A 21,905-nucleotide genomic window follows, 5' to 3' on the forward strand; every position below is an offset into this window, starting at 1 on the left:
TAAAGAAAATATTCATCTGTTACCAATAACACAAATCACTTTCAATTCAAGTTTGCTGGCACTGTACACTGCCATGACACATCACAGGCTAGACAGTGCTCTGGGTTTGTGATTGCTGGGTGTGTGGGAGACACTGTTAGCAAGCTTGTGAATCCCTGTAACATGTTTGTTACACTGGTGCATTTCTGCTGCCAATTGAATCCAATGTTACTAGATAGAAATAGATTTCTTGCAGCATTGAATATATGGCCACTTTTAAGGCAACTGGGAATTTTGACTGAAACACTGGACTTGTTATATTAAATTTGAGTATAACACACCTCAATTTTGGAGGCAATTTTTTTTGAAGAAACAAATTAATTTTATAAACCGTAATATATGGTATCAAGTCTTTGTAAGCACCAATGGAAATTAATTTGAACAAATAATTAAGGTAACTGAAAATTTGTCATGCATTCAAACTTTCAAATACTACACGTGAGATAGTAATGTGAATCTACCATCAAATGCACAGGATTGATTGACACTTAACATTTCCCATTTAACATTGAAACACAAACATCTATACATTTAATATTTTGCTCTGGTGAACAATGTTCCTCCTAAGCCAAGAGAATTGCACATAACCTGCTATCCATTGGGAATACTTGCCTGTGAGAAAAGGCAGACAACTGTGAGGCAGTATTGAAATTCATATTCATACAACTTTTGCAGTTGTATCTTTGAGCAATTTTAGGACTTTCCCAAGGTCGGTGCTATGATGGCAAGTAGAATTTTTGTCACACATTTAATCTTAATCATAAACTCATTGACAAACAAAAGATGAATGCGGCCAAAATAAGTGAGGGACAGCAATAAACAAAGGATGCAACAAATCAAATATTCTAACTCTGCTGACTGATCTCTCAAAAAATCAGATGCATAGCCAACTGCTAATTTTTCACTTTTCAGCAATAAAATATTATTCACAAATATTATATAGAACAACACTAAAATTGAATTCAACAGTACTACATCAAACTGTGCAGCCCAACTTCAGGAGTTAAATAGAGCCCTGTATAGTTTTTCATTAATTAATTTTATAAACACTGATTACAATAATGCTAAATTGTACTACTGGTAAGCCAAAACTGCCACAAGCATAAACAATACATCAAACTGTACAGCAAATACATAGTTTGTCTGGAACTCAACTGGATCCAGGGTATCTAAAATTTGACTAAAACTACTCAATTAATTTGACCAGAACTAAATATACTCCACAATCCCATACACCAAAAGACAGCATATTTTACACTACACCATTATCCTTATCGAATGTGTATTAGATACGTTTTTGACAAATTAACTATTACGCAGTGTGATCAAGACGTGTCAAGTTCAACTGGTTGTAATTCGAACTTGGTAAGTGCTACGCAGTAACCTAAAGCACCACATGTAAATGAGCAGGAAATTACGATCTCACCTGATATGACATGTTTGTCTGTATAGAAATATTTCCTTGTATTTACTTACTGTAACAGTTGCATATGATGGCAGTTAATCATGTTTTTGCTGATATTTAATGTAATATTTATCTCAGAATGTTTCGTAAGGTTCTAAAGTGACCAGCATGGGAAGGTCCTTATCTCAACCCAGGCTTCACAAAATCCTCACTAGAGTACCAACTAATCCACGAGGTACATTGAGGAAGGAGGATGGGGAATATACAAAGACAGCACATGAGACACTGGAACTGCTCCTCAAAACTCATTTTCCTCAATATGCTCTGGCAGATAACATAGACCAGAATGCAACCCCTGAAAGACAATGGTTCTCAGGCACTCGAAGAGAGGACTGGGAATCGGCCAAGGAGTGTGTCAATTTCAGTAAAATCCAGTGAGTGGTGAGAACATTCCTACCGTTCAAGTCACGTGGCCCAGACAGAATCTTTCCAGCTCTCTTGAAACAAGCATGAGAGAATCTTATAAGAGTCCTGTGCAGGTTACTCAGGGTTAGCCTAGCAGTGGGAGTCATTCCCAATGCCTGGAGGGCAGTGAAGGTTGTCTTTATTCCAAAGCCAGGGAGAATTGATCATACGAAGGCCAAGGATATGAGACCAATCAGTCGAGTTAATGTACATGCTGGGGAGAGGAGGCTAACTAGGGCTCCTCTACATTCAAACCAACACTCATAACCAGGTAAATCAAGTGAGACAGCTCTCCACCTATTTGTTGGGAGGGTGGAGAAAGCACTTTGCTTTCAAGAAATAGCCCTCTGCATCTTCCTGGGCATCAAGGGGGCTTTTAGTAACACAACCTTCAATTCCATGGCTAGGTCCACAGAGGTGCATCCTAGTGACCACTATATGTAGGTGGACTAGGGCCATGCTTAGTGGAAGGAGAGTAGGGGCCACATAATGAATGAAAAAATGGTAATTAACACCACTAGAGGTTGTCCAGAAGTAGTAGTTTTGTCCACTTTATTGTGGAATCTAGTGGTGAACAAACTCATTGAGAAACTAAATTCCAGACATTGCTTTTGCCATGGATACGCAGATGACCTCGTCATAGTAATACCTGGAAAATTTGCTGACACGGTTAGGGATATTGCACAAGGTGCACTGCACATTGTGAAAGATTGGTGCATTAAATAGGACCTAAACATTAATCCTAACAAGACGTGTGGTATCAATCATAAAGAAGCATATCCAACACAAAAGCTGGAATCTAAAGCTTTTCGATGAAACTCTCCCTGTGAAGGGGATAGTGAAATATCTAGGGGTAATCTTAGATGAGAAACTAACATGGACCCCTCACATTAAAAGCATCTGCTCCAAGGCGAATTGTACTCTAGTGAGTACCAAAAGGCCTTGTGGCAAAAACTGGGGCCTAAGATCCTGACGTATGCACTGGACACACACAACAGCAGCTAGACTTAGAATCTCCTATGGGGCCGTAGTGTCGTGGAAGAAGGTCCAACAGCAAGTTGCAGCTAAGGAGCTTGCGAAGGCGCAGATACTGGCACGCTTTGCCACAACAGGCAGAATTAATAGCACACCAACCACTGGGTTGTAAGCCATGCTGGACATGCTTCCACTACATCTTTGGGTTAAGATGAAGGCAGCAGCTGGTGCATACAGACTCAAAACTGGTAAAAACTGGATCACATTGTGATATCCAGACACACACACTTACATAGTGAGGCAAATATAGAACTGGCTTGGGAAATGCCGCCCGACTATATAACAACTCCCAACTGTTTCAACAAGTCTTACAATACAATAATTGGAAGCAGGGAGCAGTGGGAAAACAGTTAGACACCATACAGGGGACGTTGTCTAGTTCACTGATGGGTTGAAATCAGACCAAGGCGATGGGGCGGGGGTATACAGGGTTCAGCCAAGACTGGAGGGCTTCATCTCTCTAGGAAAACTGGTCTCTGTATTCCAAGCTGAAATTACTGGAATTGAGGTGTACTTGGAGGAGAATATATATAGTTGCTACAAGGACTGTAGCATCTACATCTATTCAGACAGCAAGGAAGCCCTGAAATTATTGGGAGCTCCTGCAACACAATAGAAGATTATTGCATAATGTCACAGGGCTCTGGTGGAGTTAGGGGATGCAATAGCGGAAACTTAATATGGGTCCTTGGTCACTCAGGGATCAGTGGCAATGAACAAGCTGACAGACTGGCCAGGATGGGGGCAAAGATTCCATTCAGTGGACCGGTACCTGTCCCGATAATCACAAATGCTGTGATCAAACTAGAACTATGGAACTGGCTTAGAAGCAGCACATAGAATACTAGACCAAGGTCTATAAGCGAAAACATGGTAAGGTAATGATTCCAAAGCTGTGTTAAAAAGATGCTCTGTAACCCTGGGCATGAGGAGAAAGAGATTAAACTCATGGTTGGACTGATGATCAGTCATGGGAATTTAAAAAAACACCTACATACAATGGGTATAATGGAAGAAGACCGTAAATGTAGCATCTGTGATGAGAGTGAAGAAACTGCATCACACCTAATCTTCCAATGCATGACATTGGAGAGCAAAGAGAGAGAGAATTTTCAGTGCAACTAGAAGTGAAGAAATTGTGTCTAACAAAGAACTGGTAAGAGACTCCTTGCACTATCTAAGGGCACTGGTTGGCTTTACTAGATATACAGGGAGCAATACTGCACAATGAACTGTTTCAGTGCAAGGTTAGACCAAAGATGTCTTAGCTTCTCTGCCAAAATCAAAATAAATCCATCATCCTTAGTGAATTGGTGTTCAGGTATTTTTGACAAATTAACTATTATGCAGGTTTTAAATAAGCAGTGCTGCTGTACCTCATAGTCTTTGGTAATGTATGTGTGTTTCTCACATAGTCTGGGCCAGTGAGCTGTTACTGTTAAGTCTGCATAGGGTTTGACAGAAGTTGAATGGAAGTCTCTGGGCAGCCAACCAGTTGTGCCATTTCAGCTCTCTAAAACTGTATGGATGGTAAGATTTTGAGCAATACGTGAGGATTTTGACATTTTCTCACTACATTCAATTGTACGTTTTTGTGACTGACGAACTTTCACTCTACGCAACTGATAGTTCTGTTTTGTACTGAGCTTTGATTGACAGTGACAGAGCATCACTGATGATTAACACTCAGTTGGAATGTAGATTTTAGTTCTGATTTCACATTAGCTTATGTAACTGGGGAATCTGTCAAATATTCATAATTATTCACATAGTTGAACTGCATTATCTTCAATCTGAAGTGTTCAACCTTGCTATGTGATCCTATATAATTCAATTTAATGATTTTAAGTATGGCCATTTCTATTTTTGTGTCTTACATTGACAGTACACACCACTCAACTTAACTTTGCCACTGTGTTTACATTTCCTTATTTAGTTTTCACTGCATTTAAATTCAGTTTAAACAACATGTTTAAGTATACATTAACTATTGCAATATATGCCTAACTTCATACTTTTAGATGTTGCTTGACTAATAAAATCTATTGTAGGCAGCTGGTGGTTTTAACAGGGTAGATACTGAGTGGTAGATGGCATTGACCCATGCATGGGACTGCAGAAATACATTCTGAAATCAGCTCTGTTCACTACCCTGAAACTCAATACATGATACGACCCATTTCAAAGCATTAACATTACACATCTTGATTGAATTTTCACACTAAGGAATCAGCTCACAGTGTCAGTAGCTGGACTGAAATCACTATCAGTTGCCCTATTGGCACACAAACTGAAGATAACAGACAAAAGGCCAAATATTCAATTTTCTCTTTAAAATCTATTTCATCGTGGAATATTGTAATGGAGTTCCTCCTTTCTGTACTGGCATCAACATCAAAATGACAGATTTTGAGATCAATTTTTGTTGATTTTATACTGTGTAACCACTTAATAAGAAAAAAGGCATCTGGGCGATATGAGATGGCTGTACAACACTACTCATATTACACTAAACTTGTTCCTTCTCTAACAGCAGCATATCAAACATCTCTCAGCCCATGGAAGTTTCCTAGTGGTTGGAAGAAGGTACCAATCAATCATATTCTAAATTAGTGTCACCTGATAGATGCACATAGTCATAGCAAAATGAAGCATGTGCATGAATAATGCTGTATGGCACATTTCCAAGTTTTTAGGAAATCGACACAAACTGTTAATAATAAAGTAATAGCAGATATTTATTGTTTGCAGATGCAGACTGTTGAAAATAGTTGGTTGGGCTTTTTAAAATTGCACTAAGGATAGGTTTTAGAAAATACATAACTATTAAAATGGGAAGACAGCATATAGCAACTTATGTACAGCATTACTGTATATCACACTCTACTATAACTATAAGGTTGCCTCGAGTCTCAAAGTTTTACGTAAAAATATTATAACAAGATACAAACTAATATTTATAGTAAACTGATTACTTTGGTCTTAAAAAAGTAATAGAACATAAGTTTGTTATCAAGTTGAGACCCAAAGCTGGCACATTACACTTAGTTGGCACACTGAATGTTTTCATAAAATGCCTGGATTTTGATTCCCTGTATTTCGTCACATCCAATAGATTGCCTTTCTTCTCCTTACAAGTTTCAGTACCCCATTGTAGAGCAACCAAAAACCAAAATGCAACAGAAGGTCTTTTTCTTCATGTTTAAAACTATGTTTCACAATACAATGTCTTTCACCTGGATGAAACATTCTTATGCCTTGAGGATCATCACTGCATAGCTTCAACCAGAGCACAGAAGTAATTTTCAAAGTAGGTGGCATTTTGAGAACCAGCTCAATGGATCCAATGTCCTTGAAGTCTTCCATCATCTCCTAAATGGTAAACTTTGAAGGTTCTACAGAGGCCTAAGCAATGACATGCTTCCATTCTAAAGGAGCCATAACTTTTGACACTTTCTTTCCTCAATCACTGCGAAGTTCCTGTCACAAGGCAACTATGACTCTAACATAAGAACTTTTTATGTATTTCTACACAGTACTTGCAGTTGACCAGACAGGAATATAGTGCTAAAATTCTCCAGTTATTGTTCTGCCCAACATGGTGGTCAGACCACGTAATTAGTTTGTGTCCCATACCTTCTTCAAGCATCACAAATTTAATCAGATAGGAAACTATTTTGGCTGAACCAAACCTTGCACCAGATCCATCACCTAAATTTACCGTGTTAGTTAAGTACCAAAGTCATGAACCATTAAATTATATGACAGCAGCTGTTTCTGGCAGAATGCCATGGAATGTGCCAATGTATGACAAAGTAGAACGTCCACACATGTAACATATATATTGTTGTTCCTTTGTAGCCATTTCTGTGTTGTTTTTCAGCAGTTTGTATGCTCAGTTTGCTTTTGCATGACAACTGACTAAGTTCTATGTTGTGCATTTGTATCTCATCTGAAGCTGCGATCATAAAGAATCATTAGTTTCCGCATAAATTGAGATTGTGGTACAGACATTCTTTCGAAGAATTATTCTTACTTAGAGAAACTCAAACTGAGTTCTTGAATCAGAGACCTGTCATTTGATATGACATGTGGCCTACACAAATATTTTTCTCAACCATCTTCAGGAGTGGTCACTCCACTTCACAGTTTATGTTGAAGAGTGAGTTTTCATTGCTGGGTGATGCAAAATATGTCAAGCAATGTTTTTTGACACACTTATTTTGACTGGACTTCATACTTTAAAGTAGCTTCTTTCAATGAAGTACTATCTGTCTTGCTTCCTTTTGTCTGGCTGGCACACCTATTGACATGGAGTTTATGAAGTAAATTGAATTTCATTGTGCATCAATGCATGGTATTCTTTGTACAGCCTTAATTTACATATTTATGCCCTAGAATCCTTATTTTGAACACACTTCTGTATTGCACACATGGTCTTGAATCATGCTGTCAATATTACTACCCAATATTCAACTGAATTATCATACTCTACATTCTCTTTCAATAATATAGCAGTGTGTATTCTACTTTTTCATCGCGGATAATGACAGAACTGCAGTTTTATTCATGGTATTAGAATTATGGGACAAATTTCAATGTCAGATCAACAACAAGTAATGGAAAATCTGGGAAGGAATGTAACAATATTATAAAGAGCAAAGTTGATTGGTTGGTTGGTTGGTTTTGAGTATAAAGGGACCAAACTACAGGGTCATCAGTCCCTTTTTTCCTGACGGAAGCAAGACTCAATGTATAAAAAAACTCAGCACAACACCTAAAAAGAAAATGAATGGAATGAACAAATAATGTGGGAAACATACACCACAAAGAAAAGCAGAAGGTATTAAAATCATAGAGCATATGGTCTGCACTGGCTGATCACAATAATAAAAAGAGGATGAGCCAGCCACTCTGCAACAAATTAAAACGTCCACCTCAAAAAGACAAGGCGAGATGAGCACATGTAGGGAAAAGATGACCACAAAGACAAACAAATGCAAAGGAAATGTGACAGAGTTACAATGGAGGGAAGGTGGCGACCTCAGCTCTGGCTAGAGATGGGGCATGAATGTTATTCATTTGTTCATTCTTTGATTTACACATTGCATTCCATAAATGAAGATGTGGATGGGTGTGGGATAAGCCAGCTTGCAAATCTTAAGGCAGAAGCTCCCACAGGAATTTACCTCTGTGAAGTATAGTGACAACCAGCTGTTTGTGACAAGTGCTAATCTACTCACATGGCTAATTATGAGAACTGTTAATAGATTATTTTGTATGTATGTATATGTACATTTACTACTATGAAAAATATCATTGTTGCTCCTACTACATTGGTCAGGCACTTATTTTACCTAGTTTCTCCACAAACTTCTATACTCCGCTATCCACTTAATGGTGCATCATGAAGGGGACCCCATAACCCTGCTGGTCATTTCCGTTCCCATTCCACTCACAAATACAAGTGAAAAAGACTGTATATGTGCCTCTCAATCAGCCTTGACTTCTCAAATTTCACCTTCATAGTCTTTATGTGCTGTGTATGTTGGAAACAACAAAATCATTCAGTAGTTTGCTTCAAATGGCAGTTCTCTACATTTTCTCAATAGCGTTTCTCTAAGGAACATCACCGTCCCTCTGGGAATTCTCATTTGAGTTCCTGAAGGATCTCCATTACACTTGTGTGTTGCTTGAACCTACAAGTAACAGATGTAGCAGACTAGCACTGAAATGCTTCTACAACAAAGTACTACTTTATCTTGCTAGCTTGCTCTAGCTTCTCATGCAATTACCTAATAAAATTCCCAATTCCACAATTAACACAGAATCTTGCTGGCCATGTGCCAGTATCAAAATTGTCAGCCCTATTTTTCTGCTACATTATTAAGCCCTTGCATTTTATGCTCCTGAGACCACAAAGGTTGCATGTCACTCTAGCTGACAGAGCTAAGATATTCACTGCACAACTACATGTATTACTCAGGATCACTGTTATGGTCACACATCCTATTCGTAGATTTCTCAGGTGTCTACCACTCTTTAATCTAAGTTAAATATTTTCAAAGTAACAAGTGGGGTACACGTCAGTGATTTCAGTGTCAACCACATGACATGGTTTTCCAGACCACACAACCAGCAACACACTGTTCTGAACACTTGCTATGGAAGCAGCACTCCATGCAGTGGACACTATCCCTGAACCTCTGGCCCTGGTGCCATGGAGACATCTCTATCGATCTGTGATCTCTTGGGCTGCAAACAAAGGTCAGTATGGTCTTTTGTATTTTCATGGTAAGTGGTCACCAACTACAATCCAGCCACTTTGACAAGTACAGCTATGCCCTAGGACACCTTACAGATCGCTGTTTTAGCCAAACTACCCATATGCATATCCCTTACTACTATGTGTGGCTTTCTCATTTCTGTAAAACCCTTCTTGTGGAACAACACTACTACTGTTTCACTTACTGTCCTGTCTACTTGTGATGCCAATGCATCCCTTTCATTTGTTTAAAATGGTATAACATGAGTCTCTGTGACATTAAGTCTGGCCTGTTAGCTGTGAATCAGCTACACTCCTTTACATACTCTCTGAGCTGTCCATAGCATGATAGTTTGGATCCTTGACCTGTATGCTTGTGTAATCACCACACATTCCAGTGTCTGATGAAGCCAACATTTCAGTGCCTGAAAAAATCCTTTATAACTTCAGAAAGTTTGTTTATGAACAATGAGATCATGAGTGAGCCAGTACCTAACCTTCAGCAATTGTATGTGGAATGTTCCCCAATCTTTCTCTAATTTCATTCCTGTGACATGTTTATTAATGTGAGCATCTCCTTCCCTTAGCAAGGTCATAAAGCATACTTAATAAAATTATCTTTTTTCTTTAGATCTGCCAGGACTCTAATGGTGAGGTCATACATGGCTTCAGCTATGTACAATCATTCACCAAAAGCCATATACAGAGTTTTTCTAATACTGAAAATTTTATAATTAATACAACAGGTACCACAGAAGCTGCCACAATATGTGCCAACGTATCGGGGCTGATCTAGAACACACAAATTTTATCTCTGTTTTCCAAATCCGAATTTTTTTTAGGAAAACTCAAGAAGAACTATGATTCACACAAAAGATAAGACAGCCAATGTTCTTTTGAATTCTATTTATCAGAAGTTGTTGAAAGGAGGAATATTTCTCAAATGACCTACACTATTGGAACTTACACTTCATCTAAATGTAAATTTCATGACCATCACAGACAACCATTATACAATGCAGTTAATATCAACAAAGGCTACAGAGAACAGGATTATACCAGCCACTAGTCCCGTTCCACTTCTATTTAAAACAGTGAGAATGTAAGAGGTGATATGACATTCAAGTGCAGGAGTACAAGAATACTCTACAATTACGAACAGCAACAAATTCCAGAAGACTGAATCTGTGACAATTCCACTGCAATACAACTTTTACTCTACACACTTACCAAAAGACTTATTTGACTACAAACAATACATCAGACATGTAAATACTTACAGTATTCTCAGTTATATTCATTTCCAAATTTAATTCAGGATCCTCCTTGATGAAATCAGTGGACCAAAATATTCCCAATGGATCTTCAACAGACTGAAAGAAGAAAACAATCTGTGAATTATAACTATTTGCTATCTTCTCTGTGTATATGACAGCTCTCAATATTCCTTTCTCATGAGTATAATCCAACTTTGCAGATTCTTATCGATTGGGAAGTGTGTGTCAGAATGCATCCAAATCAGTTCTATGGGCCCTGATTTTGCTATCAGCCATTGTGCAGTATTTATTTGGCATACTGTCACTTTCTATTCCTGTCACATAATCCACTCTGATTTCAGAGGCACTATGGCCTACTCTATCGGATGGTTGTACTCCCATATACAAATCTGATATACGTGTGTGGCAACATTTCAAAATTAAATTCAGATAATATAGAGATGCAAATAATCTTCTAGCTGTAAACCCATAAACAGGACATTTTGGTCATTAATCAAATGAATATGGCATCATATCAAAATTAGCCAAATTTAATGTTATTTACACAGCTTCTTGCCATATTTTTTTAGGGAAAAATGCAAATTTGTCATGTGTACTGGAGGGAAATCTTAATGCAGGATTTCAGTAATGATGTAAATACTACAGTGAATAGTGACTAGTAAATCTAGAATATACACCCGTCACATGTCTTAGTTCCACATCTGTTACAGCACTGTGACACTGACATATAACAACATTAACAATTACTTACAAGAGGAAGTCTTCCTTGCTGCGTTGACACCAAATATGTACTTAAGGCATTCATTACATAGAATCATAACCAAAACTTCATGCAAGGGTAACGGTCCGTAAAGATATAATTGTTAGAAGTGCTGTTAAAATACTATTGGTAATAACCTACAAATAACACATCTAACTAGAGTTTCTTACTACACTTCCTACACATTACAGTGCTTGTGTGAAAACTTACATTATGCTCAGATCCAGCAGCATGTTGTTTCAGTTCGGGATCTTGCTTTACCCAAACACTAGGGTCGTCAGCCCTTAATGGGTCTTCAAGAAACTGAAAAACGAAGAAAGTGAAGTATCAGGACATCTGTGTCTTGTTCCTACATGGCACTGTCATACAGAGAGCGAGGGGGGAAGATAGGGAGAGAGTGAGTGAGGGAGGGAGGGTTGGAGTGAGGGCGGTAGGGGCAGAGGGAGGGAAGGAGGTGGGGAGAGAGTGTGGGAGGCGGGGGAAGAAGGACAGAGGAGGGGGAAGAGGGGGCAGAGTGAGGGAGGGAGGCGGGGGAAGAGGGGGCAGAGTGAGGGAGGGAGGCGGGGGAAGAGGGGGCAGAGTGAGGGAGGGAGGCGGGGGAAGAGGGGGCAGAGTGAGGGAGGGAGGCGGGGGAAGAGGGGGCAGAGTGAGGGAGGGAGGCGGGGGAAGAGGGGGCAGAGTGAGGGAGGGAGGCGGGGGAAGAGGGGGCAGAGTGAGGGAGGGAGGCGGGGGAAGAGGGGGCAGAGTGAGGGAGGGAGGCGGGGGAAGAGGGGGCAGAGTGAGGGAGGGAGGCGGGGGAAGAGGGGGCAGAGGGAGGGAGAGACATGGGAGAAGAGGGAGGGAGGGAGAGACATGGGAGAAGAGGGAGGGAGGGAGAGACATGGGAGAAGAGGGAGGGAGGGAGAGACATGGGAGAAGAGGGAGGGAGGGAGAGACATGGGAGAAGAGGGAGGGAGGGAGAGACATGGGAGAAGAGGGAGGGAGGGAGAGACATGGGAGAAGAGGGAGGGAGGGAGAGACATGGGAGAAGAGGGAGGGAGGTGGGGGAAGAGGGAGGTGGGGGAAGAGGGAGGTGGGGGAAGAGGGAGGTGGGGGAAGAGGGAGGTGGGGGAAGAGGGAGGTGGGGGAAGAGGGAGGTGGGGGAAGAGGGAGGTGTGGGGAGGGAGGGAGGTGTGGGGAGGGAGGGAGGAGTGGGTAGGGAGGGAGGGGTGGGTAGGGAGGGAGGGGTGGGGAGGGAGGGATGGACGGGGAGGGAGGGATGGACGGGGAGGGAGGGATGGACGGGGAGGGAGGGATGGACGGGGAGGGAGGGATGGACGGGGAGGGAGGGATGGACGGGGAGGGAGGGATGGACGGGGAGGGAGGGATGGACGGGGAGGGAGGGATGGACGGGGAGGGAGGGATGGATGGGGAGGGAGGGATGGATGGGGAGGGAGGGATGGACGGGGAGGGAGGGAGGGGTGGGGAGGGGGGAAGTTTCTTATGAATGTGTTTACACTAAGTGACATGCACATAGCATATCCAGTCAGCAAAATCTTAAAAGACCCTATCTTGGACGTTGCAAATGGCAAAAGTAAAATTAGATTCAATGCTAAAGTGTACAACAGCATGAGAGCTAATGCTGACAGCCACTTTGCTCATTTTTTTGAAGAGGCAAAGGGAGTTATTGAAGAGATAAACGTGGAGATGAGTGTTCCTTGTCATACAGGCAGACAAAGACACAGGGGAAACTGCAATCATAATGGTGCTATGACATATTGGAAAGTAACTTTTTATTCCAACACTGGACCATGTTACGACTGGCATGATAGCGCATTTTGCTGAAGAAAATATTTATCATTTAAAATGCAACATCCTTTTGCCATCACAACTACTGGAACATGATGGTAATGATCTGGCACACAAACTAAATCAGTGCTTAACTGAACTACTGTATTTTGAAGAAAACTCACACTTTGTGATTAAAAAGAGACTACTGGGACAAACTCTTCAATACAAGCAATGAGCACAAATGCCCTTAATGATTGTGATTTTGTTATGCAAGCATTGTCTCTGTCCTAGATCTGACTATCCTACTTTGCACACACTGTACAAAATATTTGTCTATTGCTACAGTAGAAAGAAGTTTTTGAACAGTGTGGTGTACAATGACATGGTCGAGGTCGACAGTGAAGGAGGGTTGACTTAATGGCTTACCTCAGTTGGACACTCACCCTGGCATTGCTTGTCCTGCTGACAATGTAATTAACCAATTTGTCAGGAAGAGTAGGTGCATAGAATTCATCATTTACGGTACAGAACCACAATTCTAACTTTTTTAACATCATAAGACAGCATTGTCTTGTATATGTGTATAATCAGTTTAAATAAAACTTTCTTACACTTTCCATATCACTTTATTACCTTTTATTACAGTAAAAGTAAAGGTAGCTCAAGATATCTGTAGTGAACCCTCCTTGAGGTTTTTCTGTATCCACCACTGTCTGATCTGGTGCAAGTGCCATTGGCCAGCTGTGAACTGTGGCTCGTGTGCAACAACAAAATCTGTTGGTTGGGCTCAGAGGGCATCCTAGGCTCACTTTTTGGCTGTTGGCTGAAGAGGCAATGAACATTTGTTAATGAGGCAAGAGAACATATTTTAATTTGTGGAGTCAAGCTGCAGATGAACTACTATCACCTAATTTGGAGCTGAGTTTATGACTCAGATCAGACCTTTTCTTAGTTTTGTGATCTGCACTACATATTCTCTGGAAAATGGTAGGGTCTCTGTGTAGCAGCAATGAGTACATTTCAGAGATGTAATCTCGCATTTACTAAAGTGTAATGCATAGATTCATGCAGTCTATTACACAGTTGTCTTTTGTTTGTTTTGAATGGTCAACAACTGCTTGTCTCAGAGGCTCAAACTGCAGTATGTGACACCAGCAGAGCACTATAAGGGATGCATAATTACCAACTGAAAGATAAGCATATTTTATTCAAACCAGTAGAAGATACCAGGTATCGGTAGTCAATCACTTAATGCTCCCAGTATGCACTGTTGCCCCTTTCAGATGCATTGATGAAGCTGCACAATGAGTGAGTGTTGACCATAATGGCACAGAGAGAGGAGGAATATCACACTGGCTGAATGTTTGTCCCCATTGTTGTTGGTTGATCCCAGCAAACAAAATTATACCATATTGTGACAATTGTTTTTACCAAGAAATGATCACAAATACGGAAAGCCGATATTACACATACATGTCCACAATTCTGGCCAAATGATTGCAGTAAGGAAAACATGTGCAGATTGTTGGAACAGGATGTGACAATACATTGACATATCTGAAAGAATGGACACCACATATATAATTAAGGTGATGTCAGCCAATGATCCTTTCAGTGTAGATGCACACCACACTTGAACCAGTGAGACACCATGTGTAATGAGGATCATAAGCATGAGCACTGCATCAGTGGTATGTAAGTTTAAAATTTGGGTCTGACAGAAAGCATGCTAGAGTAGTCCACACAGATATGATGACCACTGTGTCCAGATGGCATAGTTGTCACTGCAACTGCCCAGTCCGCATGAGACTCGGGTTCAATTCCTGGTCCAGCACAAATTTTCAATCCTCCCCATTGATGTAAATTAATGCCCACAGACAACTAATGTCTCTACCTCCTTTGTCCCTGACTCATTGTGGCTGCAGGATCAAAATACTGCCTGTCCCCTTGGACATGTCCAAAAGAACAGACAACACATGCATATTTGACATGTTGGGATTAGATATGAATAAAAATTAGTTTTGCAGTGATAGTGACTCCGTCCATTTATGTTTAACCAAAAATATGTAACTTTACTTCGGGCTAACTTTCATGACCTTTTTTAGTCAACAATCTCTGCTCCTTGAATGTAGCATTATTGAGCAGCCAAATTCTGCCTGAAATAACACCCATAGCACTAAAAATCAATTAGCATGTATGCATTGGGTTACTGTTACTTGAAACAAAAATGAAGCCGGTACATAATTTGACTGCTAAAAATACCATAATTTAATCAGGGTTGTTTCAGAATCAAGTTACATATGAAGGGCTTATTTCAATAGAGGTACAAGTCCATTTTTGTTCATCTTCAGATACAGAGTCCTGAAGTTAAATGAGTGCTGAAAAATCTGCAGTTGAGAAACCACAAATATTCAAGCATATGGCTTCTTGCTAGACATGAACCTTTCTTTCTGTTTGTTTGGATCATTAGTTTCAGAAGCATTATAGGCAGAAAAGTGGGTGTAATGGACTTGTACCACTATTGAAATAAGCCCTTCATATGTAGCTCTCTCTCTCTCTCTCTCTCTCTCTCTCTCTCTCTCTCTCTCTGTGTGTGTGTGTGTGTGTGTGTGTGTGTGTGTGTGTGTGTGTTTTTATCTCATCTCATTTTATGATTACATTCCTTCCATGATTTTGTAGTAAAGAGGTGCAATCCCATATTTTACTAACTTTAAAGTGTATTCGTGGTCTGTTGCACAGCTCTTAATCCTTTTGAATGAACAGCTACACAGCGCAATAGTGAATTAGCCTTCACTGGTGAAACATCAGAACAATAGCAAGCTAGATATATTGTTTCTCTGTGTGTTTTATTGTTAATTCTTGAATAGTAGTACTGGAATGGGTATAATGTGTGCACGCTGTGTGCGGATGGAGGAGCTGGCTTCCGTTCACCAACAACTGAAGATGCTTTTTGCCACATTCAGCAGCATTCAGGCTGCTGCCTATTGTAGTAGTGGGGGCCGAGAATCTGGCTCATCACATAGAATGCCTAAGGTGCCACCTATTTTGCCCAATGGCTCTGCTGTCAAGACACCTTGTGATGTACCCAATGTGGCTGAGTTGTCCTCACCAAATCGTGAGGGATGGGTCATAACAGTTAGCACTGTTTGAGGCAGAGAGTGAATGTAGAGGCTGCCTCACCCATTGACCCTGTGAGTGGACTGGCAGGTGTTCATTCATCAGGGTCCAGACAGCCCAAAGTGAAGAAGTTTTTTAGTTAATGAGGAGCTCCAACATCAAATGCATTATGGAGCTCCTTAGGAAAATGGCATCCAGGACTGGAAATGAATCCTATGCCTACTGAATGTGTCTGCCAGGGAGCCTCATCCGAGATGTGGAAAAAGTCCTGCCTGTGCCTACCAAACACACGGGGTGTGGCTGTCTACAAGCTGTGGCTCATGTTTGGGTTCTGAAGCCATCTTCATTTTGTATTGAGAGGTAGCACAAATGACGAAGGGCCCCTGTGTCACACATAAGTGCATGCAACACACACAGTTTGTATCAGCATTCCCAGAATTGATTCAAGTCCTTCGGTTTGGCGTGAGTGGAGGGTCCCAACCAAAGGCTTCATCGATTCTCTGGCTGTCTGAACTGCAGACCGCTGGAAATGCGTTATGAGGTGGAGAATTGTAGGAATACTTCGTGGGTCAGTGGTGCACTACACAAAGCAAGCTTTTTTTAGGCTAGGCAGTAGTTTGAGGTCCTCTGATGAATGCACGTTAGTCAGACCGCATACAAAGTAATGACCATACTACCATCAACATGTTAACAGTAAATTCTTGATGTATTTGTAGTCCCTGAATTTAATGCCCTCCAGAAAGTTGTCATGATCAAAATACTCTTGGAACTGAAAGCTGGCTGAAACCTGAAGTACAAACCCCTTCAAATATTTAGCAAGGCAAGGAATGTACACTCAAGAGACAAGTGAGACACCACTGAGATGGGAGTGCCAGAAGAGTTGAGGGGAGAGGAAGGAAAAAAATGGATATGGATAAAATGTATGCAATAAATGAAAGCACATGCTATTGGTGATAACCCCTCAACCACTAGTGAAAGTAGGATTCACAGATTCAATAATATTTTTGTATTTCCAACATATAACTATACTTAAAATACGTTTTGCGACAAATAGGTAGGCAGTTATGGAAACATTCAGTTTCATTCCACAGGTTGTGTGTGTGTGTGTGTGTGTGTGTGTGTGTGTGTGTGTGTGTGTGTGTTTTTTTTTTTTTTTTTTTTTTTTTTTTTTGGTGGGGTTTAAGGGCGCTCAACTGCTGAGGTCATAAGTGCCCAGTCACTGTTGTTAGAGCACATGGAATCTAGTAAAACTCAAGGGGATTGGGGGGAACACCAGAAGGACCTGACAAGGATGCAGATAAAATAAGTAAAAAAGGTTCTATGTCTTTGGACAAGCCAGTTAAAGTTATAAAACGCAGAATACGAGCAGCTGCTCGAGCATCATCAGCTAAAACATCTGGTAAAGTAGATGGCAGGGACAGGACAACACGAAATTGACTAAAACGGGGACACGACAATAAAACATGGCACACTGTTAATGCCTGACCACAAGGGCACTGCGGGGCTGGGTCACCAGAGAGCAGGTAGCGGTGGCTAAACCGGCAATGCCCAATCCGCAACTTGGTCAGAAAGACCTCCTCTCGCCGAGATAGTCAGGAGGAAGTTGTCCAAGCAGTTGGGAGCAGTTTTACTGCCCGGAGCTTGTTTCCTTGGAGGGATGATCAAGCATCCCACCACAACGACACAAGCCTCTTACATACATCCCCACGAACGTCAGATGACGGGACACAATGGGAGGCTGGCCGAGGCAGGAGGACTGCAGCCTTGGCTGCAGCATCCGCAGCCTCATTCCCAGGCACTCCTACATGTCCGGGAACCCACAGAAAGCTGACAGAACCACCATTATCAGCAAAAGAATGGAGGGACTGCTGTATCCGTTGAATCAAGGGATGGACCGGATAGGGAGCTCCAAGGCTCTGAAGAGCACTGAGTGAGTCAGAGCAAAGGACATACGATGAATGTTGGTGGCGGCGGGCATACTGAACGGCCTGATGGAGAGCAAAAAGCTTGGCCGTAAAGCTGGAACATTGGTCGAGGAGCCGGTATTTAAAGGTGGCGGCCCCGACGACAAAGGCACAGCCGACACCATCGTCAGTTTTGGAGCCATCGATGTAAATAAAGGTGTGACCGGCAAGTCGAGCACGAAGTTCGACAAACCGTGAGCAATACACTGCAGCCGGAGTACCCTCCTTCGGGAGTGAGTTGAGGTCGAGATAAATATGAACCGGAGCCTGGAGCCAAGGTGGTGTCGGGCTCTCACCCTCTCTGAAGGTGGTAGGGAGGGCAAAATCCAATTGCCGAAGCAGGCAACGGAAGCGGACTCCGGGAGGCAGCAGGGCAGACACATACAACCCGTACTGACGGTCGAGAGAATCGGCGAAGGACTGGCAAGAGGGGTGGTTGGGCATAGACAACAGCCGGCAGGCATACCGACACAGCAGTACGTCGCGCCGGTAGGTCAATGGTAATTCGGCAGCTTCAGCATAAAGACTCTCCACAGGACTAGTGTAGAAGGCTCCGGTCGCAAGACGTATCCCCCGATGGTGGATGGAGTTGAGCCGGCGTAAGAGGGATGGCCGAGCGGACGAGTAGACGAAGCTCCCATAATCCAGCTTCGATCGGACAATGGACCGATACAAGCGAAGCAGGACAGTGCAATCCGCTCCCCAAGATGAACCGCTAAGAACTCTGAGGACATTAAGGGAATGTGTACAACGGGCCACCAAATAAGAGACATGTGGAGACCAACACAGTTTCCTGTCCAACGTGAGCCCTAGAAACTTAGTTGTTTCCACGAATGGGAGAACAACGGGACCGAGATGTAAGGATGGCGGAAGGAACGCTTTATAGCGCCAAAAGTTGATACAAACAGTCTTCTCTTCAGAGAACCGGAAGCCATTTGCCACGCTCCATGAGTAGAGGCTGTCTAGACAATGCTGAAGGCAGCGCTCCAGGAGGCATGTTCTCTGGGCACTGCAGTAGATCGCGAAGTCATCGACAAAGAGAGAGCCTGAGACATTAGGTGGAATACAATCCATAATTGGATTGATCGCGATGGCAAAAAGGGCTACGCTCAAGACGGAGCCCTGAGGCACTCCGTTCTCCTGGAGGACAATACGGAACCCACACGTACCCTAAACTTTCGATCTGTTAAAAAGGAATCAATAAAAAGGGGCAGGCGACCGTGTAGGCTCCACCTGTGCATAGTGCGGAGGACACCTCCTCTCCAACAGGTATCATAAGCCTTCTCCAAGTCGAAGAACACGGCTACCGTTTGGCGCCTTCGCAAAAAGTTGTTCATGATGAATGTCGACAAGGTCACAAGGTGGTCAACAGTGGAGCGGCGGCGACGAAAGCCGCATTGGACATTAGTAAGTAGTCGTCGAGATTCAAGAATCCAGACTAATCGAGCATTAACCATGCGCTCCATCACCTTACAGACACAGCTTGTAATAGAAATGGGGCGGTAACGAGAAGGAAGGTGTCTATCCTTCCCGGGTTTGGGTATAGGAACAACGACGGCGTCACGCCAACACATGGGGACCCGACCTTCGGTCCAGACGCGATTGTAGGTACGAAGAAGGAAGCTTTTGCCCGCCGGAGAAAGGTGTGCCAGCATCTGAACGTGAATGGCATCTGGCCCCAGAGCAGAGGATCGGGACAGTGCAAGCGCACGTTCGAGTTCCCGCATAGTAAAGGGGGCATTATAAGTTTCCAGATTCAGCGAGTGGAAGGAAGGTTGCCGAGCCTCTTCTGCCTTTTTCCTGGGAAGGAAGGCAGGGTGGTAATGGGCGGAGCTTGAAACCTCCGCGAAAAAGCGGCCAAAGGCGTTGGAGACAGCCACAGGATCAACAAGGACCTCATTACCTGAGGTCAGGCCAGGTACCGAGGAGTGGGCCTTAATGCCCGACAGCCGGCGCAGGCCACCTCAAACGATGGAAGAGGGAGTAAAACTGTTAAAGGAGCTGGTGAAAGAGGCCCAACAAGCTTTTTTGCTGTCTTTGATGACTCTACGGCATTGCGCTCGGAGTCGTTTGTATTCAATACAATTCGCCAACGTAGGATGGCGGCGAAAGGGGCGTAAAGCACGTCGTCGAACACGGATAACGTCCCTACAAGCCTCGGTCCACCAGGGGACGGAAACGCGACATGAAGAAGAGGTAGTACGAGGAATGGAACGTTCGGCAGCATTGATGATAACAGCCGTGACGTATTCGACCTTACTGTCACAACTGAGAAAATCGTGGTCCGGAAAGGTCGCCAGGGAGGAGTAAAGTCCCCAGTCAGCTTTCAGTATGTTCCAGCGCGAAGGACGTGGGGATGGGGTGTGGTGCAGGAGACGAACGACACAGGGGAAATGGTCGCTCGAATAGGTGTCAGAAAGGACATACCACTCGAACCGATGGGCAAGAGTGGTAGAACAGATCGAGAGGTCCAAGTGGGAATGGGTATGAGTAGAGTCCGAGAGGAAAGTCGGGGCACCGGTATTGAGGCAGACAAGATTGAGATGGTTGAAGACATCCGCCAAGAGTGAGCCTCGTTGACAGGATGCAGGAGAGCCCCAAAGGGGATGATGGGCATTGAAGTCGCCAAACAATAAAAACGATGGGGGAAGCTGAACGATCAGGTGCATCATGTCAGCCCGACTAACAGCAGATGACGGTGGAGTGTAGATGGTACAAACTGAAAAAGTATAAGCAGAAAGAGAAATACAGACAGCTATTGCTTGGAGTGGGGTGGTCAATGGGATGGGATGGTAATAGACATCGTCCCGAACGAGCAACATGACCCCACCATGAGCTGGGATACCGTCCACAGGGGTGAGGTCATACCGCTCCGAGGTATAGTGGGTAAAGGCAATACGGTCAGTCGGGCGCAACTTGGTTTCCTGGAGACCAAGGACGAGCGGACAGTGCAGGCAGAGGAGCAGTTGTAATTCCTCCCGATTAGATCAAATACCTCTTATGTTCCAATGTAACAAGGCCATCGCTAGTCAAAAAGTTGGGGAAACGAGACGGGGGAAGAGCTGGTCACGTCGATGGCCGCGGAGGGCCAGGTTGCGAGGGAACAATGCTACAACCGGCGGGAGCGGATCCGGTTCCATCGAGTCGTCGCCAGCTGCGGCCGCTGTCCCTGGTTGTGTAGGCCAGCTGAGCGCCTGGCAGCAGAGCGTCCCGGGGAAACTGAGGACGGCCGGGAGCAGCGACTCACGGATGGAGCGTCAGCCGAAACGCGCCGGGGGGCAGAGGGGGATAGAGACTTCTTCTTGGAGGCCTTCTTGGAAGGCCGAGGAGGCACAGGGATGGTGGGCTGGACCCGAAGAAGGTCCTCACGCGCGGGGTCCATTTTGGAACGCCGGACCTCGGAAGCTGGGGTCCGGAACGTTTCCCCGATGGACGCCTGAGAAGAGGATCGCTTCTCAGGTGGCAGGGGGAGAGGAGGAGGAGGAAGGGTGGCCCCTGGGGCAGAGGGGGTGGGGGCCACGGGGGAGGAGGATTTGGAAGGGAGGGATTTGGGAGGCGGAGGCAGAGCCCCCTGATGGGCGGAGGAGGCGGATGGGGGACAGGATAGGGGTGAGGATACCGCGGAAGGAGTGGACACAACTGAGGCAAACGAAGTGGTCAATGGCACGGGATGGAGGCGGTCATACTTCTTCCCGGCCTCAGAATAAGAGAGCCGATCCAAAGTTTTGATTTCTTGTATCTTCTTCTCCTTCTGATATGCGGGCAGGCTGAGGATCTAGGCGAGTGGACGCCAGGACAATTAATGCAC

General features: G+C 43.5%; 1 protein-coding gene across 2 annotated transcripts in view; it reads right to left on the reverse strand.

The window, feature by feature from the left end:
* The window catches only part of LOC124553775 (zinc finger protein 708-like), a 93,068-nt gene that overhangs the window by 42,967 nt on the left and 28,196 nt on the right, over window positions 1-21,905 (reverse strand). For both annotated transcript variants that reach the window (XM_047127710.1, XM_047127711.1), the window contains exons 4-5: window positions 11,457-11,549; window positions 10,490-10,582 (exon numbers count right to left, since the gene is read on the reverse strand). In XM_047127710.1, the coding sequence (XP_046983666.1) occupies window positions 10,490-10,582; window positions 11,457-11,549 (186 nt within the window). The remainder of the gene's footprint in view (window positions 1-10,489; window positions 10,583-11,456; window positions 11,550-21,905) is intronic.

This window comes from Schistocerca americana, chromosome 11 (genome assembly GCF_021461395.2).
Source record: "Schistocerca americana isolate TAMUIC-IGC-003095 chromosome 11, iqSchAmer2.1, whole genome shotgun sequence".
In the NCBI taxonomy this organism is placed as follows: domain Eukaryota; kingdom Metazoa; phylum Arthropoda; class Insecta; order Orthoptera; family Acrididae; genus Schistocerca; species Schistocerca americana.